Raw genomic sequence first — 27,641 nt, 5'->3', positions numbered from 1 at the left:
TGACCTAGAAGCCGAAACACCTCAAATGCATTGCATTGTTTCTAATAAATAAAGAAAAATATTATCACGAGAAAAATTCTATTGAGGAATATTTCACAATTGAAAAAACAAAATGTTCTCCGTTACTCGAATTAAGCAAATGAGTCGTACTATATAATGCTCTAGTTATAAAAATTGTGTATGTCAATCACATAAATAATATTTGAAATTAAGGTCATATATTTCACACTCTTTATAATATCATCAAGTTTAAAAGCTACAAAAATATAAAAACTTTCACAGGTAGAAAGTAATAGAAAACTAAGCTACCCAAACGCACAAGCCAACCAACGATAACGAAAATAAAATAACTACAAACCAACTAGAAGACATCAAATGATGTAGAAAGTATAATGCTTTCATTAACTATTTGCCGGAATTTATTCTGTATGCGGTTTTGATCATGTTTGCCGGTGACTCATCAATTGTTTCGTCCGCTGGTTCGTTGGATGAACTGAAGGTTCAACTTCAACTCCTCTTTCGGAGATTTGTAAAATGGTGCAGGTTGAATACCTTAATGGTGAATTTAGACAAAACTAAATGTTTATATATTTTAAGTCGAAGAGTTCTTGATTGTGTGTGATCAACAAGAGCCTTTTTCTATCCAGTCCATAAACATTTACGGAATGTTTAGGAATATTCATTGACCGTCATCTCAGATGGAAGCAGCAAATAGATGGTCTAATTTATAGATCATGCATGCTATGTCATTTCTCGTATCAAAAGATTCATGCCTTACTCGACGTTACTTTCTTTTTATGACGGTCAAGTATACTGCCACCTCTCCTACAACGTCATATTTTTTGGTAACTCCGTACAGAGCGTTCATTGCTCAGAAGAGAGTCATGCGGATCATGTTTGACATCCCACACATAAATTCGTTTAGACCATTCTTTGTGGTTCGCAGGATTCTTACATTTCCGTGTATTCATATTTTGAATGTGATAGTGTACATGAAATCGAATAGTGGTTCGGTGGTCGAAAGGCTACCAGACCAAAGGTGCGAGCATGCTTAATGTTCCCTTACATAGGACAAAAAAATTCGAGTCATTTATGTCTTATCGGGGAATCGTCTAGTACAACTACGTGCCTAATAAATATAAAGTTCTGACCCTTAGAGTTTTTAAGACAATGAGAGAACTACTTCTGAGCAAAGCATACTAGTGTTGCGGAATATTTAAGTGACAGAAATCTGTGACTGTATCTTTTTTTGTATGATAGATCTATTGTCTATACTCATATTTATGTTTACAAATTATTTGATGATTATTTCATGCGATGATGTTATTGTGTCTTTTGTATGCGAAAATATTGACTTACCAAAAGGATTAAGCTCGATGGAGCCCTTTCCAGGTTTTCGAACTCGTGGTGGTGGTCGGGTTCGACCTGCCTCCTTGCTATCGGTTGAAATCCTGATATTCCTTATCCACCCGCACTTACTGTCGGAGCAGACGGTGTTTCTCTGCATTCCCCATGTGCTTGCGTACAGTTCTCGCCATTCCAAGCAGTACCGCTTTCTGCATGACACTGTAAATATTTTCGTCCATCAAGTTTCCTCAAGTTCTCTCTTAGTTTCTTCGGTATCAGGCCTGTAGGTGAGATGACAACAGGGATGGTTCTGATATCTTTCAACGTCCACTGTCTCCTGGTTTGTTTCTCGAGATCTCGGTATTTAGAAATTTTTTCAGTGTGCCTATCTAGAAGATTGTGATTATTTAGAATCGCTACTTCGATGAATAGTGCTCTGTTCTCATCCTTATTTAACAATATGAGGTCAGTTCTATTGTGAGTTTCCTTCCCGGTCTGTGAGAACCGTGTGATCCCAGTAGAGCTTGTGATGTTAACATTATAGACTCAAAAAGGTTTTTCCTTTTTTTTCCTTTTTTTCCTTCTTTGATCTCATTTTGGGAAAATAACCATCATCCTGTCACATCGAATTGAAGAAACATTGTATAAGAAAAAATATTTCATTTGAATGCTCTAAAAAAAATATAATATGTGAAAAAAAGCTTGTTGTGAGTATAACATTTAAAAATATACCCACCTACATATTTACCCCTTTCGAAATACGTGCTATTTTTTCGGTTGTGTTGTATCTTGGACGGTGTGCCATATTTGATTTGGCGTGAAGTAATTTTAATATTCGCATTCTCCACAGCAAACCCTTCCATTTGATACCCATGTCATAACAGTGATTAAAAAAAACAACAAGTCTGCGGTTTTGGGTTATTCCACTTAAATAAAATTAAGTAGCTGACCATGGATCCTCCTGCAATTTAAACGTGTTTGAAATTCATTCCCAATATTCCCAATTGGTTGAGTAAACAGCATTGCAAATTCAATGAAAGCTTGAAAAAAGTACTTCTGTAACAACAAAAATAATACTGACATCTGTTGTCATTCTTCTACTACAGGATCTGAAACAAATCTTGGACAATGCAAAGGAAGGAGTAGTATATTTCAGTTTGGGAACAAATGTCAGATTCGATCATGTTCAAGGAGACGTGAAAAAGACCATAATGGAAGCTCTTGGTGATCTACCATACACTGTGATATGTAAATGGGAATCTGAGAAACTTGAAGGCCAGCCAAAGAATGTGCACTTGAGAAAATGGCTTCCGCAGCAAGCCATCTTAGGTATGTAATCAGAAGTATTGAATTTGAATGCAGATAAGTATTACGCAAGTCAATACATAATAAACCGGACTTCAAGAAGATATTTCAAACAGGTATTCTCTTACCTGTGTTCCAAAAATTCGTCGTCAGTTATCTTTCAAATTTGATTAAACTCTAGAGCAAGCAGCGTTTCAGATTTTGCGTGAATCTATTCCGAATTTATCGTAAAAAGTTTTCATATCAAAAATGATATGAATGGAAATTTCATTTTACATATGTGCTATGCTATCGACAAAGCTATCGAACATAGTCATGGAAAGTCATTACGGAAAAGTCATTTAAAAAAAAAATTCCAGATTTTACTGGTTTAAAATGGTTCAGAAACATATTTCTTTTATTTTAACTTTTGATTTTCCCGAAAACGGCAAATTTCAATTGAAAGCTCAGTGAATTGGCAATTAGAAATATATAAATATAAAGGTTATTTTCCATTCAATCCATTCTACTCAAAATCACCCTGAGGACATAAAATCAGTGATAGTGGCTTTATTCCAATATCCTGACAATTGGGAAAATATATTCATGTTGTCTTTTTTCTACAAGCGTGCGCGTTCAATCTTTTTTCCGCACCCGCACACATCTCAAGCTGCAAAGGTCACTTTGCCAAAAGGTGCGGGACAAGAAATAGCAGGGTTATTCCCTCACGCAAATACCTATTATAGAGTAAAGCCATATTTTCGCGATTAAGACGCGTAAAGCGTCTGTGGAGAGCGCCTGTGTCATAGAGTCATCTTGTCTCTGGCCTGTGTCGTCTTAAGCGGAAAGAGGTAATATAAAGTAGAAGGGAGAATAATATTCTCCCTTCTTCTTCGATATAAACAACATATTCTCAGAATATGTTGTTTATATCGAATTTGATTTGAATTCCTACTAGGGAAGAGTGCTTTTATTGCCAATAATGCAGTTTCTGCATTATCATTTAGAATAAATCAATATTTTTCAAATAATAGCCAAAGAACAAATTTGAAAAATTCACAATTCGATTCGCTGTCTAATGACAACGACAGATGACTCAACCATCAGCGATATTCTATTTTTGCGACAACAAAATTAATGACGTCACGCTTAAAGACGCTTTAAGACATCGATTAAGACGCTTAATCGCCAAAATATGGCTTTAATTAAATTCTGTCATGTCTCTATGCTCTGAATGTCAACAATGAGAAACCCATGGAATTATGTCATTATATATGAATAAGGCCCGGTACTTTCACGTGCGAATAAATAAATTTATTCGCATTTATTACGTCTTATTCGTAAGATTAGTAAAAATGCAGTCTTTTCACTTTCAGATAGTGTTATTCATCGAATGAATCTGTCATTGGAACTTAAGCAGAAGAGTTTATTTGTCATAGATCGAATAATGTCGGTACGTCATTATTGGTTGAATAAAATTTATTCGAAGGTGAAAGTACCGGACCTTAATCAAATCAAATTTAATCTGTAAAATGGGGAGATATTAATTCAAGAGCTTGTAGAAAAAACATTGTTCCTAACTCTTGCGGAAAGTATCTTGCCCGCACATGTTAGGAAAATAACTAGTTTTTCATACTGCATTAATATGCTGTGCATCGCGGATAAATAAATCAAACTAATTAGTTTTTTGTAGTTGAATTTTTTTTTTTTAGAATATACCAATAGATATGCTCAAAACCCAATGAATAGCTTCTGTCATTTAGGAAAACGGAAATTTCATGATGAAATGTTTTTGAGTTTTCTTGGTGGAAAAACAAGTCCTATGACTGCCAGAGTGGAGAATACTTAAAAATGCTCCTTTCATGGAGATCTGAAAGTGGTACAATGCATCTTTATATCTTGTGTAAATATACGAAGTTATTGCTATTAGTGTTGGGAAAGATTAAATTTAACTTAATAAGGAAATACTTTAAAATATTAAATAATTTCTCTTATTGCCCTGTTGAGGTCTCAAGGAAGCAAAATAACAGAATAATGAATCTTCAGTTATTCCTCTCACTCAGCTGATCTTAGTTGAAATTAATTAAATTCATCATTATTCATTCATTTTTTTCCTATTTGTAATAGTTTAAGATTGTTCACAATGTGCACATCACTAAAATCAATGCTCGAACTGTCTGTCCCCTACTCCGATACAAGCTCGACATCATCAATTTTGGTTATTGATTCAACAGAATCTTCAATTCAAAGTTTGATTACCTAACATATTTGAATATGTAATTGTACAAAATAAGATTTTTTGCCACGTAAATCGGCTTTATCAATTTCAGTTGTGAAAAATGTATTTAAACTTTCAAGGACAGCTTTCCGGACCCAGGATGTTAAAGTTTCTGTATTCCATAATTGGCGTTCAGATATTTTATTAATATTCATCATACAGCATACCATTCTAGAGAAAAAGTATAACGTCCTATCAATCATTTCCAACTAATTAACTAGGTGTAAAAATTATCCTTATTTTCAATTTTCGATACAGCGCATCCCAATGTGAAAGCATTCGTCACTCAAGGAGGACTCCAATCTGCTGAAGAAGCAATCATAAATGCAGTTCCTCTTGTCGTCATCCCATTCCTAGGCGATCAACCGTTGAATGCCAAAATCTTAACCTCGAAGGGTATGGCAGAAACGATATCACCGAAAGACTTGAACAGAAGAATCTTAACAGAATCGATTATGAAGGTGGCTCAGGATGAAAAGTAAGTTTTGAATTTGATCATGCGCATTAGATAAAAATAGACACCACTGAACAGGAATCACTCAGTATAGAAAATGAATAGCATTGTATGGAAATATCGTTCATTTGAGAATATTTTATTGGGGTCACAAAATTCAATGAAATTCTAATTGTAATGTAGAGGTAAAGAAACATGAAAATATCCTATGCCAAGACGAATTTGTGTTCCCTATGTAGATATCTGTTGAGTTTTTCCTAGGTAAGATTTCACCGTTAGTCGAGAAATTGCATACATGAGTTATTTAGTGTGGCAGTTTTTGGTGTTGTTTAAAAGGCCTTGAAAAGGTTAAGCAAGAGGAGGAATATCATAACCAAAGGTTAGCCAGAGCTCGAACGTTCATCATCGAAAAAAAGCACAATACAGTACGGATGGTGCAGGAAAATCCATAATTCACAAGTCGCTATTTCAGGAATTGGGTTCACAGACTTCTACAGAAGCAATTAGTTCCCCCCTATAATGTACAATACGTGTAGATTGTAGGTTTTAAAGGCCTGCGTGAAAATATAACTCAAACTCCTGATACAAGTTACAAGATTTTTCAAAAGGAAGTATGCAATTTATAACATTAACGATAATACATTAAGAATATACCCAAAAAATTATGAAAAATAAACGCATTCTTTTACTCTAATATCGAGCCCCAACGTGCTCTTACTACTGTTTCCGTGCGACGGGGTGAGCTTTTAATACTATTGGTAATCACGATACAATGAAAAGTCTTTTTTATTCTATCATGTTGGTAACTATGCCTGTCGTGGAACGTTTCACATTCTTCAAGAAGAGCTGTTCCGAGAACTGGAATGGTATCCGGTTGACGGTTACGAATAAACCTCCCTAACATATCCCAAACAATTGTGTTCAGATCGTGGCTACGTGGAGGCCTTGGACCTATAATACCATAGTTAGTTAGTAATATACATCTATGGTGGAGACTAGTCTAATCGATGGATATTCATCTCATCGAGATAATCTGTAATCACTCGTTAAATGCAGTGCTAAATTCTAGTGAAGGAAATTGATGTTCTACCCTGTACACCATCAAATTCAATTGAAATTCCTGCAGACTCGACAACAGGTGATAATCTAGATGAAGTAGGCTACAAATAGATAACAAAATGATCAAAATCGATGGTCACCTTGAAAAGTTATTTCATGATGAATTTGATGACAAAATTTTCTGTCTGGTTTTTTTCCAGGAGTGTATGTGTCTGGCAGTTCTAGCATAAAGGTAATTAGCGAAGATTTCCGCCAGAAACGCAGTCGCAAATCTGCCTATAACAGTAGTTTACATCAGTTATCCCCAGTTTCACAAAACTTGATCTAAGAATCAACATTTGATCAACGTCAATTTTTTTCAATCTACAATAATTGCGTCAGTGGCTTGGTGGTTAAAGCGTCGTCTTAGTATACGCAAGGTACTGGGTTGTATTCCTGGCTAGTGAAGAAATTTTCTAGTCGATACGGGTACAGGCCAGCATTCACGGTTGGGCAGTGTTGTGCCTTTGGTGGCGTAAGGACACAGTAACAAATACCTCGTTCGTTTTGCAGGACGGCGTGTAGTGTAATGCATTGATTTGACGCTCGTTGTCAAAAACACAGCAGAGTATACCCGGGTTTGCAAATAAAACGCAACCGTTGACCACGGTGGACTCTGTGCTGCAAAACGAACGATTTGAAAGCCTACACAGAACACAACTGGTTCTCCGAACTCGTATGAGCTCTCGGAGCTTGTGAGCGGTACTTTGGTACAGGATGATAATATAAAAATAGTGTAATATGTATAATAATTCACCCATGAGCTCTAAAAATATCATTCTCCCATCAAATAATGATCTTTATATACACATCCAATGATTCTCAATTGCTATTTTTCTCAAAATATTCAGAAATGAAAAGGTTTCAGTGATTTCGTTTTTTAAATCGAGTCAAATCGTTGATTTGGCTATCAAAGTTCTGTTAAATACGCTGTTAGGTATCTGTGGCTCCAAAACTGTGTTTTGTTTTGGAACAATCTGACAACTAACTGACATCATTGTGTCTTGATCAGACATCTCTGTTAAATAGCAGGACGTTAAAAGTTCTGTTCGGGCTGGTATTTGATATGAGCAGGTCGGCTCTTTTTTAACAATGAGTTGATTAATTCGGAAAATTAGCTTGTCTGGGTCGATCAGAAATTAGTACCTAGTAGTAGAGCGGAATGTCTTCAATGTCATACTACATACCCACTCTACAATTCAGAATGTTTTTTTAGTGTGTTGAGTTTTATCTGAACCACCACGAAACGCACTAGCATTTATAGGTCTGATAACTGGAGCAGTTTCAAGGCAATCTCTACATATTCTTTGAATTTACGTGAAGTTAGTTTTTTGTAGTTTGTTTCGTTCGAAAAATAATTATTTGAAACTTTTATTGATTCCATTAATGTTCAGTTGTGTATATTTAGTGTGCACAATATTAGACATGTCTGTACAATGAGTAAGTGGAATTTATTAATAAATTTTTCCCCCTCAGATACAGAAACAAGGCGAAAGAACTGCGTGATATTTTCTTGGATCAACCACAATCTGGAATCGATAAAGTGATTTGGTGGTGCGAGTACGTCATCAGACATAAAGGTGCTAAACATTTGAGGAGTCCGGCCGCAGATATACCACTTTGGGAATATTTCATGCTAGATGTTTTGGCAGTTGTTCTGATTGCCTTATATTTAGTCTACAAGATAACTAAGGTAACCATCAAAATTTTACTGGAACTGTTCAAAAGGAGCACCGCCTCAACGACCAGTAAAAAGAAGAAGAAGAATTAAACAGTCTGATCAACCAGTTTGTTCGACAGCAGATTGTCATTTTATGCTTGAAGTTTTAGACATGATTCATATTCTTATTATGTCAACATCGTTTAAGATGCAATGATGGTTGAAACGTGGATTTTTTATGGAATTTTTAACTCAATGTTTTCGTTCAAAAATATATCAATTTTTATTGTTATACAATAAAATATATTTTAATTCACCACTGTATATTATCTTTATTCTTCAGAGGAGCTGTTGCATTTATTTTATATAAATTATGTTCAATATTTTCAAAAAATTAATGATGAGAAATATTTTATGATATGTCTTTTTCAACATCTGCTACACAAGAATTTAAAAATTGCCGAGTAATTGTCAGACGTATTTCGAAGGACGTATTTTCGAAGGACGAATTTCAGTTGGGGCCACATTCTGCGCATGCATGACGTTTCCACTGTGTGGATATTTTATTGTACAATTCAGCCCCAATAGGGAGCACAATTACTTATGGTCAGTTATTGTATACAAAACCTATGCAAAGTATAAAATGGATAACAACATTCATAATTTATTTATTAATTACGAATGAGGAATGCAACGGACTAATGAAAGTCCAATCAATGCATACACAATTAAATTTTTATGAGGTGATACATATACATCTTAAATTAAATGAGCAAGTGAAATAGCAAGTTGAAATTAAATCGAAACTAATCAAGCAAAGGAAAGACACAGTATAACAGAAAAAACACTCATACACTAAGGACAAAAAAAAAGAATATGTAATGCAAATTATATCAAATGATCATAATGAATAGAGTGTCTTCAAGTATCTCTTTACTTCAATGGATCTTATGGAGAACAAATTGAAACTCAGATTATTTCATAAATGAGTCATTCTTTGAAGTGGAGAATTCTTGGCGCATATGGTGTTTCGAAACTTAGGTACAGGAAAACACTCGAATGTCTTAGTCTTCTACTAGGTATGTTCAAATCAATTCGTTGCAGAAGATCACTATTTTGAAGCTCAGAATTAAGGAGCTTGATGAAAAACATAATGTCATTCATCTTTCTTCGATCTTCCAAGACTGATCATATTGAAAAATTTGAGTCTGATCTTATAATTTTCAGGATCTCCAGGTGTGAGGAGAAAAGTGCACTTATAATTCATAAACCTTAAAAACCTTCTCTGAATACTCTCAATGCGGTTTATGTATGTCATATACTGAGGACACCACACTGATGGTGCAAAATTCAACCTGGAAAATATGAAAGAAAAATAGAGAATTTTGAGAGTATTCAATTCACTAAATTGACGACATTGACGAATTAAATACCCAAGTAATCTATTAGAAGAACTGACAATAGCATCAACCTGCGTGAATCAAACATCAACTTGAAATCAAAAATTACTTCAAGGTCTCGAACTTGGCTTACCTTACAAAGTTCCCGACCATCAAGTAAATACGGATAGTGAATGGGGCTTTTATTTCGTGTGAATGTGATAACTTGACATTTAGAAAGTCCAGTTTATATTCGATCATCAAACTTCAAGCTCATGCTGAAGTCGGACGCAGTCCTCAACACTACTTATCCTCATAAACCTCTTCAGGTCGTCAGCAAAAAGAAGAAATCTGCAACACTTGAAACATTTGGAAATATTATTTATGTATATATTAAAAAAAGAAGTGGTCTAAGGTTTTTTATATATAAAAAATTCACAGCTTTGATAAATTGCTGGGTTTTTGTGGCTCCTTATAATGTTTATGCTTAGAGAAGCAAATAAGGACCCTAGTTAGTAAAGGGAAGCTATTGACAACAGTAAATGTGAAAAGAATTCTGGTGAATAGATCCATCCCATTTTTATTTTAGTTTCGAGAATTCTATACTGTTTATGCAATTGTTAAATCTTTCTAGCGAACAAATAAGGTCCCTAGATAGTGAAAGGGAGCTATTGAAAACAACAGAAGATATGAAAATAATTCGGATGAATAACACCATAAAATCTTTTTTTCTACAAACGTGCGCGTTCAACCTTTTTCCCGCACGCATTCCAAGTTGCAAAGAGTCACTTTCCCAAAACGTGCGGGAAAAACGCCTGCTATTTCCCATAGCAATGACATGCAGAATTACGTCTGTCATTATATATGAATTAATCAAATGAGATATGATCTGTTTCGTGAAATGGATATATTTATATATTTCAAGCGCTTGTAGAAAATAGTTATTTTCCTATCAAGTGCGGAAAGTGTCTTGCCCGCACTCAACTGCTTACCCGAACTCTGCTTCGCATCGTTCGGGCAACGGCAGTTTCGTGCGGGCAAGTATCACTTTCCGCACTTGATAGGAAAATAACTATTTTTTTTGAAAAATTGTACTTTTTCATCCGTACACCATAAAAAATCGAATATCTCCATGAAGTTGAAATTATTGAAAAAATATCAAAGATCACTTTCTCAAACGGTGCGGGAAAGAAATAAAAATAAGTATTTTTTAAAAGCGAGAAGCATGAGTGTTCCATCCTTCTCCTGCACACATTTCAAGTCACAGATAGTCATTTTCCCAAACGGTACGGAAAACACGCCTGCTCTTTATTCATGTATGGCTGGGGTTTTTCCCGCACTCTAATTTTACAGAGTAATTAGAATGAGTTTCAGAGTCTCTATAATTCTGGAGTTGCTGCTAGAAATATCCTTTTTTTGCTCCAAACACTTTTCTCATCGGCTTCTGACATATTCAAAAACGTTACAAATGAAAGGATCATTGTTAGTTTGATGAATTTCTGCTGTTAAAATTCCATCAAAGGCACACCAAAATTTTTTGAGATTAAAGTGGTATCTCGATAGAAAAATTTTACTGTTACACGTTGGATACTCGATCCGGAAGTTGCAGAAACATTCATCAAAAGAATATTTCTACCCGACTTCCATTCACTTTCAAGTTCTGAAATGGGACTCGATAATATAAATCCTTTTTGCATTTTGAAAATTATCAGTTTTTTTAAAAACTTCTTTTTGTGCCTATTTCCAATGAATATCCGATGATTCGCAACAATCCAAACACAAAATACCTATTTTTTTCTACAAGCGTGTGCATTTGGAAAGAAATAGCAGTCGTTTTTACCGCAACCAAATGTTAAACAGTGAATTAAATTCTGTCATATCTCAATGCACCGAACTCCAACGATGAGATAACCATTCTAACGACATGCAGAATTCCGTCTGTCATAGAGGTTGAGTTCGGCCTAGCGACTTTTCGAGTTTGAGCACGTCATATTATATTCAATCCAAAGATTATAGAATTGAAAGATAGGGAACGCCCTCATACCTTTAGCACTAAAAACCAACCACATTTTGTTCAGTGAAAACACACTTTACAATGAGGTGGCGCTCAAAACGTACCTAGTTTTCCGTTTTATAATTGAGGGGCGCGAAATTCGAATTCTACTCCTTGCATTGAATTCTAATATTGACTTTTTTTTAGACCAGAAAACAAACATTCTGAACACAAAACAAAACCATACTTTTGTATGGTTGTATGTCAATATCAGAATTCGATGCAAGGAGTAGAATTCGAATTTCGCGCCCCTCAATTATAAAACGGAAAACTAGGTACGTTTTGAGCGCCACCTCATTGTAAAGTGTGTTTTCACTGAACAAAATGTGGTTGGTTTTTAGTGCTAAAGGTATGTGACGTTTTTGAAAATTGTTTGAAATCAATTGGTTCCAATGAAAAACGCTGTTGGATGTGCTACATTTTTATTTGCAATTCAGAAAAAAATTTACAAAAATTGGACAACAAATAAAGCTTTAACTAGGGCACAAAAGTATATGGTGATCTGGTATACGTGGAAGGTGTTATTTCTGTGCAATAGGTTGTTTTGAATTAATAAACTTAGGCCCGGTACTTTCACCTTCGAATAAATTTTATTCACTGTCAATAAGTATCCGTCAAATAATTTCCTATCTGAAGGATACCTTATTTCGGTGCTATCAGATGAAATTATTTGACGAATAACAATTCTGTGAAAACACGGTCTACTACCGCACTACTACGCATTGTAGAAATTGTCATAATTCCAACTACAAAGCAAATATTTCGTGAAAATCACACAAAAAATAACCATACATCCAGAATCTTAAAAATTCAACCAATAATGACGTACCGACATTCGATCTATGACAAATAAAATCTTATTAACGAGTTTCAATGACAGATTTATTCGATGAATAACACTATCTGAAAGTGAAAAGACTGCATTTCTACTTATCCTAAGAATAAGACTTATTTATCGAATAAATTTAGTTATTCGCACGTGAAAGTACCGGGCCTTAGTTAAATATATTTCCTTATATAGATATGTATTACTTATATTATAAAATTTTCAGAACCACACGGAGGTATACAAGACCTGTATGTTAGCCTGTCTGGCTATAGTTTTTTTATGCTATTTTTATGATTACCTGATGATTTAGTCTTACAAATTGATTAATGAATGAACAAAACACTCACAGCAGGTTTCATAAAACTTTGACTTTCCAAACAACAATTTCACAGTCACTCCGTTCTCAAATCGCAATCAATAAAACCTCTGCATTTCTGAATATATTGAAGGAGTAGCAAATGAGAATCATTGAATGGACCTATAAAGATCATAATTTCCCCTTAATGGATCATTCATGCAAGGGATGCTTTCTGCAAACAACAATTTACGTGGATGGACAGTTCTAAATGGACTTGAAGTAAAATGTTTACTGCGCATGATGTAGTAGAAGTGTTTGCTGAAATCATTGTCTTAAGGTAAGCGCACATACAACGGCATCGGACGGACGGTACGGATCGGAATAAAATACTTTCAACGGAACCGAATGGAGCAACGCACATATGTGAGGACGGCAGGCATCGCATCGTATCGTATCCGACGGGAATTGAGGAACGAGGATTAAATTCCGACCGATGCGTGCCGTGCCAGCCGATCCCGAAATATCTGCGATACCAATCGAAGATTGCCGCGGCATCTTCGTCATTTTGCAAGTCTCTACCTACAGCAGCTCATTTGTTGTATGGGTAGTCATTCCAATAGGCAGGGCAGAAATATGAATTTTCACGAAAACTGTGGGTATGGAAATATAATTTATCACTTTTCTTCAGTGGCTCCTCTTATGGATTCCAATTGAAGAACTAAAATAGGACTAAATATCAGTAAATATTCTCCAAAACCTTCCTTTTTCTACATTCATGTATATCATTAATCCACATCCGTCAACACCTCCTTCGTTTTTCGAAAATTTTCTTCTTCCAGAGCAATCGCAATTTTCTCAACGCTTGAAGACATATTCGCAACTAACCTATTCGTCCGGCGATTCCGATGTTGTATGTGCGATACTTTCATAAAAATCCCGCCGTTTCCGTGCCGTTCCTTCCATGCCGTCCGTCCGATGCCGATGTATGTGCGCTTACCTTTAATCGTAGATAGAGGAAGGGGAAGATAACGTAAACAACAAGAAAAGTGTGTCCAACACATCTCTATGTTTTTGTTGACATTTACTGTGCATCTACTCCATGTTTGTTTACTTTTACCCCAATATTTGAATGTTAATTATCGGATTTGTGTTCGATGTAATAGTGTTTCGTTCGTTTTCAGACTTGAGTATCAAGAATTTCGTTGTCGGCAAGCCAGGAAGTTGTGTAATTTGTGGCAAAAAAAGTGGCTAAAAAGATAAATTCGGATTGGGGTAAACGTAAACAAAAACAAGTTGATGTTGGACACAGAGAGCTCTCCTTCGTAGCTGCGCAATGCGGTATCTTCTCTTTCCTCTATCTACGGTCTTAATGTCCTAATAATTTGATCGACTTTGGAGCACTGAAAATGAAAATTAATGAATGACGGATTCACATGTTACGAGTTTCGATACTTACGCTTCCATTTCCTTTAGTCGAGTGAAAAACTTTTTTTCAGAAAATCCTTTTTATTATTTGATCAACAATTCTTCACTATTTAATAATTTTCGGAAGGTATTTTGGGGTTTTCACTAAGAAATTAGACAAAAAAATTTAATAATCAGCAACAAAAAGCGGTGCGAGATTTAAAACCTCTCTGATCAGAATGGCAATCTGAAATCTAACAAAATTTCATATGTTTCTATAATACAAATGGCACTCAAATTGATATTTCAACCAGTCCTGGCGTCTTAAAAACACACTTGACAAACAGATGGCGCTCACATCAGTTTAGTCGCTTCGTTTCCCATCTTTATACTCTATAATCTTTGCTCTGATTCAATCGTGTTCGCCTTCGATCTCCTGAGTATTCCTTTTTCTGTTTGGATCGAGACAGAGCATGTTCTCCGATCACGCTCGCACTTTCCCGAGTTTGCGGATTGAGAACGGTGGGTATCTATCAAGTGTGAAGTTTTAACTGCCGTCAGTGACAAAAACCAACGAGTTCCTCTTTGATAAACTGCCCCTGTCAGTGTAATGGAAAACAAAATGATTTTTTCTGACGGTGCAACGAAGTTCGAAGTTATTGATATTGGAATGATGCACTATTTGAAAAAATATGAAGATTTTTTTCAAATTTCCTGTGGAATTATAACTTAAAGTAATATAGAATTCAATGAGTAATCTGATGTTGAAACAAAAGTTGGTACCATTTCCGATGCCTCGACTTTCCTTTTCCTTATCATCAAAAAAGTTCAACACCAAATCTTATAATAGCATATTTCAAATTCATATTGCGCTTCCAAATACATATAGGAAATCCAATAGACTCTCGAACAAACAAAAAGCAAATAGTACAAATAACAAATAAACAAATGACTAGGTTATTGTCATTTATTCCAAATAATCACACAAGCTAGCAGCCCCTCTAGTCAATGGGCTCAGCACAATGAGGCTATGTACAAAACTTCGGTGAAACATTGGTTGTTAGTTTCTTGAGGTCCGAGGATCTGCAGTAATCTTGGAAGCACCAATTGCCAAAACTCTTCCAATTTTGATATATGTCGTGTTCTAAAAGAACACAATATTTCGGAATGATCACTGATTGTTTTCACAAATTGCACTTATCGAATGCATATTCAAATCTTCGTCGTTGGTTTTTATCAATATCTCTAAAATAGTTATTTATGAATCAAGGACGAAAAACTATGTCTATTACAGTCGGGCCTGCAAATTGATAGCCAAGGCGCAGCCGAGGACAGCAAGCAGCCCAGACAATATAGACAGTTTTTCCCAAGGTGCATATTATATTTTTTCGGCCTCACATACCTTTATGAAAGTATGAAGATTTATGGCCTCATAATTGCCTGAGCTCTGGTCAAGTGTTACTGTTATCCATATCGCTATCACTATCCATTCTTTATTATACTGAACACTAACATTCAGATTACTCACCTAATTCCCTGATAAAATCTAGCCGATTTCGTAAAGAATTAATTTGACAACATCAAATGACAGTTATTGTCACAGGCACTTATGTTTTCATCAAATTCTCTATTCACAAAATTGAATCCATCGCCCAGGGATCTAATATATTACTTAGTGACGAAAGCCTGACTGAAAGTAAATCAGTACGAAAAGTGAATCAGTACGAAAATTACTCACCTTCGAAAATAGCCGCAAAATTAGTACGCAAAATGTCATTTTTAGTTCAGGTCTACGAAAAAATTATTTTCGGAGTGCCAAAATAGGACGCGAGAAAAAGTTGTCATTTCGTCTTAACAACCATTTGAAACTCCTAGCAGGTGAAGTCGACAAAACTCCCACTACGTTCGGTTATGATAAATGAATTAATCTTCGATCACAAATCACAATTTAACAAATATCTCCATAATATTCTGCATGATGTCATCATAGTAGCCCCCCTAACAATCTTCCCTCTCTCCTCGATTTCCTTCTCTATCATATTCTCTCACATCTGTTGTGGTCTCCCTCTTCTTGGTCTTGCAGTCACTTTACCTTCCCATATTTGTCTCACTGGTCTCTCCCTCTCCATTCGATATAAGTGTCCCCACCATCCCAACTGCCTTTCTCCCACAAATTATTCCAGTGTCTTCACTCTTAATGCATTCCTTATATCTTCATCCTTCTGTCCATCTTTGTTACCCCTTTTACTCTTCTAAGGAACTTCATCTCTGTTGCCCGCAATCGTTATTCGGAAATATTTATTATTTATATGACATTGTACTGATGCTCCCTAGTACCCTCCGGAAGCTCTGTGAGCTTGTACGAGTTCGGAGGTTGTTCTGTGTAGGCTTCGTTACAGTGTACTTACAGCACCTTAGACACAGCACAGTTAATTTTAACTCAACGGTGAATGATGGCCTGTACCTGTATCGACTAGCCCTGGATCAAGCTCAATATCGCGGTACTAAGCCGACGCTTCAACCACCAAGCCCCGGACGCTATTATGCGCCAATAATGCTCAAAAATCGATTCTGCACCTATGTATATGGTTATGGTATGTCGAAGATCACAATATAGACAATATCTTAGAACCCTCCTAACCTGGGAGCTGTATTATCTTGTAGCTGGTAATGGAAAACAGTTTTCTCAACTAACCCCACCATCTCATTTTGACATGGGGTATGTGATTGCTTAAAATCAGTAGGTACACATTCAGGTATAACTCTGAAGTCTTTCCGAATATTTTCAGTTTTCACCACAAAGAGGCCCCTCGATTAAGTAATCCCACTATTCATTTCATTGAACCAGACAAATTTTATATGTAATTTCATATAATCTTATCTCGAGTATTGTTTTATAATAATTGTTACCTTGTCTGGTCTCATCTCGTTCTCAATGAATGACATGTTCATAATCTTTTTTTGGGAACCGATGAGTTTTATCCAACTAATAACACTCAACCTATTTCCTCTATTTCTGAATTACTTTTGCAAATTAACCTTTGGAATCGAGTTGTGAAAGATAATTACATCCTCACCTGAAATTTCTTTATCTTATCATTCTATTATCATATCTTTATCTAAAACCGAAATATCCTGTATCTACTGTTCAGAATTTTACCCGGAAGCAAATGTAAATCGATCTATAAATAAAATAAAGTAAATTAAGTATAAATAAAAATGCTCCCAACAAAGATTTTTCAATTGCTAGCTTCTATGGCCTCAATTTAAATGAAAATCATGAAAAAATTCTTAAATATAACACTCGAAAGTAAACTTATGGAAAAAGTAAGCTTATGAGGAAATAACCGGAATTTCCATGACAACTTCATATTTACCTATGAATTATTCGAAAAGGATGTGGTATGAAGCTCCAAAATTAAATTCCGAAATCACTTTCTACTTTTTCTTGGTAACTATAGTGGCCACTTAGGTCCATGTCTATAAATTTTAAAATTATGAAAGCATCACTGTGAAGAGGAATTTTTCCATACAGTTTAATCCAACTCCAGAAACTAAAATTCCTGTGAATATGAATCCATATTAACGCACATAATCTACGGAAATAGCATAGAATCAACCCAAGAAGCATTAGAAACCTACGTCGACAACAAACTTTGACATTCTGACATAACATAAAAGCAGAAAGCTCTTCTATAGCCATCTGAATATCATAACTTTGAAATTATTATTACTGAGAATATATTTTGATTAAAAAATTAAAGGTTTTTGTTCGAAATAAGGAATTTTTTGATGAAAATACCAGTCGAAATTCTGCATGTTCTTGTGAATATCCTGTAGAATTAGATCAGATTTTGTCAAAATCAGAATAAACATCGCATAACAGGGATTTCTTAAAATTTTATCCTTCTAACGTTCCCGGGCACTTGCCCTGGAACGTTATCTACTTAGATATGAATGAGCACTTTTCTGATCATCTCGAATAGAGAGTACCTAAGTCAAAGTACTATGGAGAACTTCAAAAGAACATTGAAGTCATACGATCAATGTCATATTGATATACTGCTGAGTTAGGGATATCGTATTTAATCGTTTTTAAAAGTATGTATTCTTTGGGAAAATCGCTGTAAAATCATTTCAAACTCAATAACAACTTGAATCGATCCAATAAAAATCAGTATGAGACATTTCGCCAATCTGGTCGCCTTTTTTTTTCCTTTTGGTTCTTTGCATATGCTTCATGAATGTTCTTAATTTGAAATCAAGTCAGTTTATCAACGGCTTCGACTTGAAACGAGTTTTCTGAAAATGCCAAGACGTAAATTAACAAACGCTGAGGCTAAAAGGGCTATCGGAATGCTAAAGGCTGGCCTAACTCAGGTTGTTGTAGCGGAAAGGCTCCAAGTCAGCCAAAGTGTGATATCTCGACTTTGGAATAGGTTCAGGGAGACAGGTTCCGTGTTGGAAAGAGCAAGGCTTGGTGGGCGACGAAAAACAACACCTGCTCAGGATCGTTTCATCACCGTTTCGGCGAGAAGAAACCCTACATCTACGTGTAGAATGCTACGGAATACTCTTCGAAATGCAGATGGGGGTCCAAGTTTCCATCGAAACCATCAGACGACGTTTGAGAGAGGTAAATCTAAGTTTTAGACGTCCATTATGAGGAGTGACCATAAGCGTCAAAGACTGGAATGGGCAAGGCAACATGTCAATTGGAACGATCAATGGCGTATTGTCCTTTTCACTGATGAATCCAGATATTGACGATTTTCAGATTCTCGAAGAATAAGGGTATGGACAATCCCACGCATACCCCGTAATCGTCGCTATGTCCAAGAAGTCCATCCATTCCGAGGGCGTAATGTTTATGGTATGGGCCGGGATATGTTTGAACGGGCTCACAGATCTACACATTTGTCCTGGGAATATGACCGCCTCACACTATAGGGAGCATGTCAGTGACAATGTTGTGCCAAATTTTCATGCTGCTATTGGTGAAACTTTTCAATTTCTAGACGATAACGCTAGACCGCACCGTGCAGCCATAGTTGAGATACGCGCGAGGAGCTTTGTATTCCACATTTACCAATACCTCCGCACACACCAGATTTGAATTGCATAGAACATGCATGGGATGTGCTCCAAAGAAGATTAGATAATTATCAACCTACCCCAGAATCCTTAAATTATCTGAGAGAGCTTCTGCCCCGTTTATGAAACCAAATTCCTCAAGAAATGTTCAACCACCTTGTGTGTACATTGCGAAGAATATGTCAAGCTGTTATTGATGTCCGTGGAGGCCATACATTGTATTGATAGTCTAAAAATGCTTGAATTCTCTGGGAATAAAATTTCGTTATTTTACTCGATTTTTCTTAACCACCCTGTATACGCTGCAAACCAACAGGCTAAAATTAATTTGCAACTTGAAATCATATTGAGATGAATTTTCATCAGAAAAATCTTATTTTAACTATATTTTTTTGCAATTTAAGTCAATATCCCTAACTCATGTTGAGCAGTTTATTTGATGGATGATCTAAAACTCTGGAAAAATTTCATTTAGCGAGCCATTTGAAAGAGCGAAGTTCGAAGATACCTACTTCCGGAACAATCTGGACAAAATTATCAAAATAAATAAAACTGAAATTTTAGGAAACGTTGAATGTAGAATCCACTTCGGGAATAATCATATTATAATATCAATCATACAGTTTCCATCAGCTCATTCATATTTGAACTGTAAAACTCAAGTACATCGTACAGCTTTCATCATCCCATTCCTATAACTGAATCGCACATCCAAGTACACCGTGTTTGTGATAATATGTTAATATTTTCATTTATCTATAAATTCTTAGGTATTAATTTTGTCAGCTTCGACCGAAGTTTTTAGTCTATAATATATTAGTAAGGTAGATTCATTTCTGAAAGGTTTTAAAGTTTTGGTGTTGTGAAGCGAATATCATGAGGTTGTTAATATTTCTCATTTCAACAATTAGTGCAGTGAACTGTGCAAGGGTTCTAGGATTCTTCTATTTTCCTTCTATAAGCCATCAGTTCGTTTACCAATCAATTATGAAGGAAATGTCTCTACGGGGACATGATGTAACATTTGTTACACCGAATCCTCTGAATGATCCTTCTTTGGTTAACCTGACGGAGATTGATGTTAGTGTTGCTTACGAGTCTTTCCGCAAATATGATTTGTCAAATTTCGGCAGATCATCCCACAGCGTTTTCACAATAGCCAGAATCATGAATTCATTCAGTGAGGAAGTAATAAAAGTAGAAATGGGTCAGAAAAGTGTACAAGAACTCCTGCAAAAACCAAACGACGCTTTCGATTTGATCCTAATAGAACCGCATACACCATTTTTCTTCGGTCTACAGAGGAAATTTGATGCTCCGCTCATAGCTGTCTCTTCCTTGAACGTTTATTCGTATTACCATCACTTGACAGGTAATCCGACACACCCAGTATTATATCCAGACTTTCTTTCTGGGAAAAGTGGACGGCTCACTACCATGATGGAAAAACTTGACAGTACGTTCGTCAACATAATGTGGATGTTATTGAGTGATTTAGTTGTGTTTCCGAGGGCAGAACTGTTGGCGAATAAATATTTTGGTGATAAAGGTTCACCAATTAAAGAAATAATAAAAAATACAAGTTTATGGATGCTTAACGTCAATCCAATTTTTTCATGTGGGAGACCCAATGTTCCCAATGTCATAGAATATTTCAATATTCATCTGGATAGAACTGAGTCTTTTTCGAAGGTTAGTGAAAATAATTAAAATTTAGTGATGTTCTGTGAAAAATACTGAAAATTTGAGCATAAAACAACAATGCAACTATTTCTGGATATATTTGAAAACTGTAAAAGACATGTGATCTTTACTATTTGTTGAAATTTTCGAGAAGCTTGATATGAAAATATGATTGATTTCAATTATATGAAGAGGTCCGACATCTTCAAGAATGTGTTCAAAAATTGTATTCTTGTTGACACAAAATTACCCAGAAAGATTTAATCATTTGAAGAATCAATACAGCGAGCGGCAAAATAACTGTTTCTTTTTATATTGATAATTATTATTCTTCTTCAAATAGTGAAATGGAAGATGATCAAAGACCACAATTTTTGGCTCCAGCAGAATGGCGCTACAGCCATACTGCATATACGAAGTCTTTGTGGAACGTTACAGTGATTTTAACAGGCTTCGAGCAAAAATTATTGAGTTATTACTCTATATCTTTGGCTTCGAGGTGACTGGTGATAGCTTCCCCAATTTTTTTCCTATGAGGCTTCTAAAAGGCGAGAGTCCGAGAGTAGTTCGAAGCTATTCCATTCGGTATGCTACAACGCTCTAGGACATGGATCACAGTGTCTGGACAATAATTGAGATTACATACAATATTTAAGTGAACAATCTCCCGTCAATGTTGAGTAATATGTTTGTCTTTCAAAACTAGTCTAGTCATTTTGCTGCTCACTGTATTTTTGTTTCAACGTGGTTTGAGAGCCATAGATATAGTTGTTTTCGATCTGTAGGTGCGTCGCTTCTCATTTCTGTGCAATTTCTCAAGGCGCCATTCATGCTCAGGATGGGCATAAATACAATAAACTCTAATATTCCTTATCATTAATTGACAGGATCTCCAAGAAGTCCTGGATAATTCGAAGGAAGGAGTGGTATATTTCAGTTTGGGAACAAATGTCAGATTCGATCATGTTCAAGGAGACATAAAGAAGACTATACTGGAAGCTCTTGGTGATCTACCATATACTGTCATATGTAAATGGGAATCCGATAGAGCTGAAGGTCAGCCAAAGAATGTGCACTTGAGAAAGTGGGTTTCGCAACAAGCCATTTTAGGTATGTGTTTAAAAGTATTATATATAATTCGAATACAAAATTGAAAATACTAGTATGATACAAGTCTATATATAAGATGATAATACTCACACGAGGAAATTCAAAAAGATATTGTTGATTTGAATACAATCGCTAGGTCGTAAAAATTATGTTCATTGTTCTATCTTTTTGGCGATTTCCGATGGAAATGATAAAATAAAATTTTTTCCTTTAATGCATGCAAAATTTCATTACACCAGAAATGATTATGGTTAAATCTGGTCGTAGAAATGAAAATAGGAAATAAACACTAACTTTAGTCACAAGCTTTTTCACGCTGGTTCAAATTCATTACCAGAACGATCACACTTTCAGATACTGAAATCGCAAAGCTCGGCAATTTTTTTTATTTTGAATGTCCCTTAAAGAAACCTTTTCTGAAATTCTGCCTGAAGTCTGCCTTTATGATGATGAGAGTTTTTCCAGAGTATATATGACAGGGTCAGCCAACAGTGCTCGATCGTTCGATAACTCTTAAAATTTGGCGGAATCTATCCTATAATTAGTTTATAATCTAACATTATTTTGACTTTATATAATAGACGGAAAGTAATGAAATACGATACCATCCAGTTCTTTCAAATATATGAGACTACCTAGTCTGAATTTTTATGAAATTCTGATCTTTAACTACCTCACATGTCATATTTCATCTGTGTGCATTTTCGACATTTTCGACATTTTCGACTGTCATGTTTTCTCGAAAAACGTTCTAGAAAAAAGTTTGATTTTTTTTTTACTGAATTACCGAAGAGTTCTCAAGTCTTCCGCAGTTTTTTGAATCGCTCTACTGTTGATCCAATAGACAGTGCAATTCTTCGACAATGACATGAAGAAAGTCTCTCTATTTCTTCAAATGTCATCTTTGATTTTTTTTTGTATGCTAGACAACCTTGTGGGTAATCCTCATTTTTGTGGAAATGAATGGCAAAAACTTATTTTAGCCCTATTATAACGTGCTTTCAATAATTCAATTATTCGACCACACTGTCGATGGCCTTCATTGTTGTGCAACTTCTGAAGATTAAACTAACAACACCGTCCCCGAGAAAGACCTGCATGTCTTTTTCATCTTCCATACCATAAATCATGAATACGCGGTTTCGTGAATTTTCCGGGATTAAGCAGGCCATCATATTTTTGCAACGCTACTTTCGCTGCTTTTATTGACACCAGTAGGGCCAGGGAATAGAGAACTCGGAATCAGAAATTTTTTTTACATAGGGTGTTTCACGAATGATTGTAAAAGCTCCCAGTGCAAATGCTGGAAATTTTGGGGAGTCTGAATTAGTCTTCAAAATATGTCCAAATGCTCCAAACTCTACAGGGTGAGTCTTTGACTCATACAAATATTTTAACAGTAGTTGAGGTCGAATGAAACACTTTTTCTCATACCATTTTTTCCGATTCGGCTCTGATATAAAGATAAAGCCATTTCAATTTTTCATAATGAAGTGTGCCAGCCTATTTCGCAGATAATTTATAATTTATGAACATCAAATTACTCAGAAAAAGCATATTATTCGAGAAAATATGAAGAATACTTTTATATTACAAAACGTTCAAATATTCATTAAATAGCATCCAACTTAGTTGACTTAGGTTATATCTCTGGTTCGGAAAAAATTCACCAAATGATTGAAAAACCATATTCCGAATTTCATTTCATTCCGTTTGTGAGATAGAACTAAAAATAACATTTTTTTATTACAGTTTTCTTTTAAACTGAGCCGATTCGGAAAAAATGGTCAAGTGTATTTTTTTCGACCCCAAGAATGTTGAAATATTTGTACGAGTCAGAGACTCACCCTGTATAAACTGTATAATTCTTTGATTATGATACCATCAGCTTTTCGATTATTCCAAATAGAATTTAAAGATGAATTATTTGAAAATGAGAATTTCTATCATTCAAAGATTGTTTCTGCACTTCAGAAGTAGACATTTTTTTTATTTAATTGCTCTGAACGTTTTCTTAGCAACGCAGTTCTAATTTTCGCTATATATGTACAACAGCTTACTTGTTTGAAACTGTAAATTTTATATCGATAATATATTGTGATAACAATTTCTGATATTACGAGAATATTTCGTTTTTCTCATCTTAGAAAAAGATGTTTATTATACACGAAAAATATAATAGGCTTTAACATTATACTAGCAACCTTGTGTATAAATCTAAAGAGTTTTCGCCTCGTCTGTGGGGCTTCTTCAGAGGTCCAATGTGAGTACGAGCTCCATACAGAATATAGTAAAGTAAATAAATTTACCTACATACACTAAAGAAGCCTAACAGACGTGGCGAAAGCTCAGGATATCAATAAAGAGCACAAAAACCCTGACCTAGTTTGACTTCAGTAAAGCCTGATAACCTTGCAGTATACATTATAATATGGCTCATTTTATGCCATTCAGAATTTGTTTTCAGAACAACTCATCAATATACCTACCTATATTGTAAACGGTTTCACGTCAATTAATTCTAAATTTTCGATTCAGCGCATCCAAATGTGAAAGTGTTTGTCACTCAAGGTGGACTCCAATCTTCTGAAGAAGCAATCAGCAATGCAGTTCCCCTTGTTGTCATCCCATTCCTCAGCGATCAACCGTTAAATGCAAAAATTTTAACGTCCAAGGGTATGGCAGAGACGATTTCACCCAAAGATTTAAACAGAACAATCTTGACTGAAACCATTATGAAGGTTGCGAAAGATGAGAAGTGAGTATAGTATTTACATAATTTGCTCGAATATTGGATAAAATACCTAAGAGCAAATTCGTGGTACGCAGTATTTCAAATCTTGCCAAATCTTGCTTTTGACTGGGAGGGTCTTTCGACCAGTCTTCGTTCAGTCTTCCAAGTGATGATTCTTCCATTCTTCAGTTGTTCGAGGAACACAACTGTTAAATTTAGAAGTATATTTTCGTTGAATTCCTTTTCTTGACAAAGTAGTGTGAAATACTAATTGATTTCACATATGATAACTGATAAGTTGTTTTAATGTAGTATTAGCACGGTAAAGGTAAAAATTCGACAATAAGTTCGTTTTATTATTCGATGAGTATTAAAAAATTTCTAATTGTCTGCTTATCATTTTCAGATATAGGAATAAGGCAAAAGAACTTCGAGATATTTTCTTGGATCAACCACAATCTGGAATACATAATGTAATTTGGTGGTGCGAGTACGTCATCAGACATAAAGGCGCAAAACACTTGAGGAGTCCAGCTGCAGACATACCACTTTACGAATATTTCATGCTAGATGTTCTAGCTGTAGTTCTCATTGCCTTATATTTAGTATTCAAGGTAACGAAGACAATAATCAGAATTTTAATGTTATTCCTGAGGACTACCCTTCCAACGACCTCTGAAAAGAAGAAAACAAATTGAACGATCTGATACACCAAGTTTTCTGACATCAGTTGGTTATTTGATCTTTGAATATCAATAAATGATGAGTTATATTTCATAATGAAAAAATCATCATCGTTTGAATGAATTATATGGTTGGAATTAAGAATTTATTTGTAAATAGGAATTTTAAAATGTGTAATAGAATATCGAATTCCATTGTGATACAATAGAATATATTTTAAATAACAGTTGTTGTTATTCTCCTTGCAGCTATACCTGATATCAAATAAATGTCAGGATAAAGTGGAAAAATATCAAACTTGATGTAATTTGAAATTTTTTTTCAACAAAAATAGTTTTATATATAGGCTGTTCCTATATTTGAGGCACAAACGAAGAAGGATGATTCCCTTAATAATTTTAAGAAAACAAATCCCATAAACTTGCGATCCCAAACGATTCGTTTACGAGATATGGGGTGTTGAAGTTAAAATGTTTGTATTGATATCAAAACAAGTTGTGAAAACACATTCATTATTAGAAATACCGGGTTTAATCAGATTTGCCAAAACTAACAATGAATTTATTCAGCACAGCTAACTAAATTTTTGTGATCATTTGGATTTTTCTGAGAATATCTAGAGCATCGTTCAATTTTTTTCTTGAAATCGGTGGCATTACAATTTTTCAAATAAACTGTGCCTCGCCAAAAAAAGTTCTGGAGGAAAACAGGGGACAATATTCCAAAAAAATATCACTCTCTAGATTTGCTATATTGAAATTGGCATGCCACATGGTGTGAATTATCAATTATAATATTTATGCCAATTTCAATTAATATCTTGCTAGATGCTATAAGAGAAAAACTCGAATTTTTGTTTTAACTTCAACACCTGTATTTCGAAAACGAATCGTTTGCGGTACAATACATATTTCATTTTAGGAATCACCACATCTGAAAATGATATTCCGAATATTCTTGAGCACTATCGAATTTCATACTTACTCGGTGAATGCTTTGTTGATTGGGTCAATCCTTTCATGTTGGACATCCTGGCCAATCATCTGCTCAGTCATTTATAGATAAACTAATTCCTCTAGACCTCCAACTAGTGGTGAATTACTGGTTACAGTTTTTTTAGTTCATCCAGAATCTATTTCCTTTCTCTATGAGTTGAGCAAACAGAAAATTTGGCAGGCCGCCGATTGCTGCTTTTTTGTAATGTCTTAAGTTCGTGCTCATTTGATATTTTTTCCGTGAATATGGTGGATAATTTCTTTTCAATCCAATCGGTCTTTTTATGAAGTGATTGAACATCCTACAAAATGAACGTATAAAATAAATATTATGCTCCCACCCTCCATGAACAAAAAGATCACTAACGGATGCAGTATACCAATTCTTTTCACCTGTTATGGATCAGGAAAATATTATGCTGAATGTATTAGAAATTGCTAGAGTGTTCTCAATTATTTTTTCTTTCCTGGTATACAAAGGGAAATTTGGGGATGAAATTACATATATTCAAATTCTTGGGTTAACATGCGGCAAATATTCTACAGATGATGGAGTTTGGCTCAACACAACTTCTGAGGGAAGTAACCTGCAACTTCAAAGAACTATATGATTTCAATAGAAAATTTCTTAATGTCTGGAAGTATTCGGAAGTTTAATTGCTTCAATCAGAAATTCTGAAGAAAAAACGTATACTGGTGCGATATTTGCAAGCATTTGATTGAATGTCAAAATATATTTTCATTCTAATTGTTACAAAAAAAATTATTTTGAATCATTTCACAAGAGAAGAATACGTGCATATATGCATTTAATATACAGACTTGCAATTTGTAATAGGTAGGGCGAGATCACTCCGCAAACACAAATTCATTATTATTAATAAATTCACAAATATGTAGCTCTACCTCGTCGATCTCAAAGATTTGGAGATTCATCAATCTCAAACGAGCGTGATAGTCTGGCCCGAGGTCCAGCCTTATCTTCTCAAAAGGAATCCCTGATTTCTCTCTCTGTGCAGACTCGAGGAGAAGTTGATCGCTCCTAAGAGAAAGGCACCACACCAGTGCATACTTCATCAAAGAGCACACATAGCTGCAATGAAGTTTCCTACAAGTTGCCAAGCTGCAGCCCCTAAATGATAATCAACAGCCACCACGTAGAGAGATCAGATCAAATCATGAGACACCATGACGTCCAGAACATGAGAGTGGTCAACGGAGCTCAAGCGGTGACCATCTTCCACATATTGAAACTCG

General features: G+C 35.2%; 2 protein-coding genes across 7 annotated transcripts in view; both read left to right on the top strand.

Annotated features, from left to right (window-relative positions):
* The window catches only part of LOC123307793 (UDP-glycosyltransferase UGT5-like), a 39,578-nt gene extending 31,133 nt beyond the window's left edge, over window positions 1–8,445 (top strand). For all 6 annotated transcript variants that reach the window (XM_044890227.1, XM_044890229.1, XM_044890231.1 and 3 more), the window contains exons 2-4: window positions 2,454–2,676; window positions 5,168–5,387; window positions 7,938–8,445. In XM_044890227.1, coding sequence (XP_044746162.1) covers window positions 2,454–2,676; window positions 5,168–5,387; window positions 7,938–8,232 — 738 coding nt within the window. In that variant the 3' untranslated portion in view covers window positions 8,233–8,445. The remainder of the gene's footprint in view (window positions 1–2,453; window positions 2,677–5,167; window positions 5,388–7,937) is intronic.
* An 11,439-nt stretch (window positions 8,446–19,884) lies between these two features.
* Window positions 19,885–25,611, top strand: LOC123307796 (UDP-glycosyltransferase UGT5-like). Its single transcript, XM_044890233.1, has 4 exons — window positions 19,885–20,870; window positions 21,749–21,971; window positions 24,510–24,729; window positions 25,112–25,611. The coding sequence occupies exons 1-4, from the start codon at window positions 20,055–20,057 to the stop codon at window positions 25,401–25,403; spliced, it is 1,551 nt and encodes a 516-aa protein (XP_044746168.1). The 5' UTR covers window positions 19,885–20,054; the 3' UTR covers window positions 25,404–25,611.
* Window positions 25,612–27,641: the final 2,030 nt, after the last annotated feature.

The sequence above is a fragment of the Coccinella septempunctata genome, chromosome 2 (assembly GCF_907165205.1).
Source record: "Coccinella septempunctata chromosome 2, icCocSept1.1, whole genome shotgun sequence".
NCBI classification, from domain to species: domain Eukaryota; kingdom Metazoa; phylum Arthropoda; class Insecta; order Coleoptera; family Coccinellidae; genus Coccinella; species Coccinella septempunctata.
This window is presented reverse-complemented; position numbering and strand designations above follow the sequence as displayed.

Bases quoted from the DNA above. Each gene is read 5' to 3' on its own strand.
- LOC123307796 (XM_044890233.1), top strand. From the start codon at position 20,055: ATGAGGTTGTTAATATTTCTCATTTCAACAATTAGTGCAGTGAACTGT. The intron at 20,871-21,748 runs GTTAGTGAAAAT...ATTAATTGACAG, and splicing joins GAACTGAGTCTTTTTCGAAG to GATCTCCAAGAAGTCCTGGA. The intron at 24,730-25,111 runs GTGAGTATAGTA...TATCATTTTCAG, and splicing joins AAGGTTGCGAAAGATGAGAA to ATATAGGAATAAGGCAAAAG.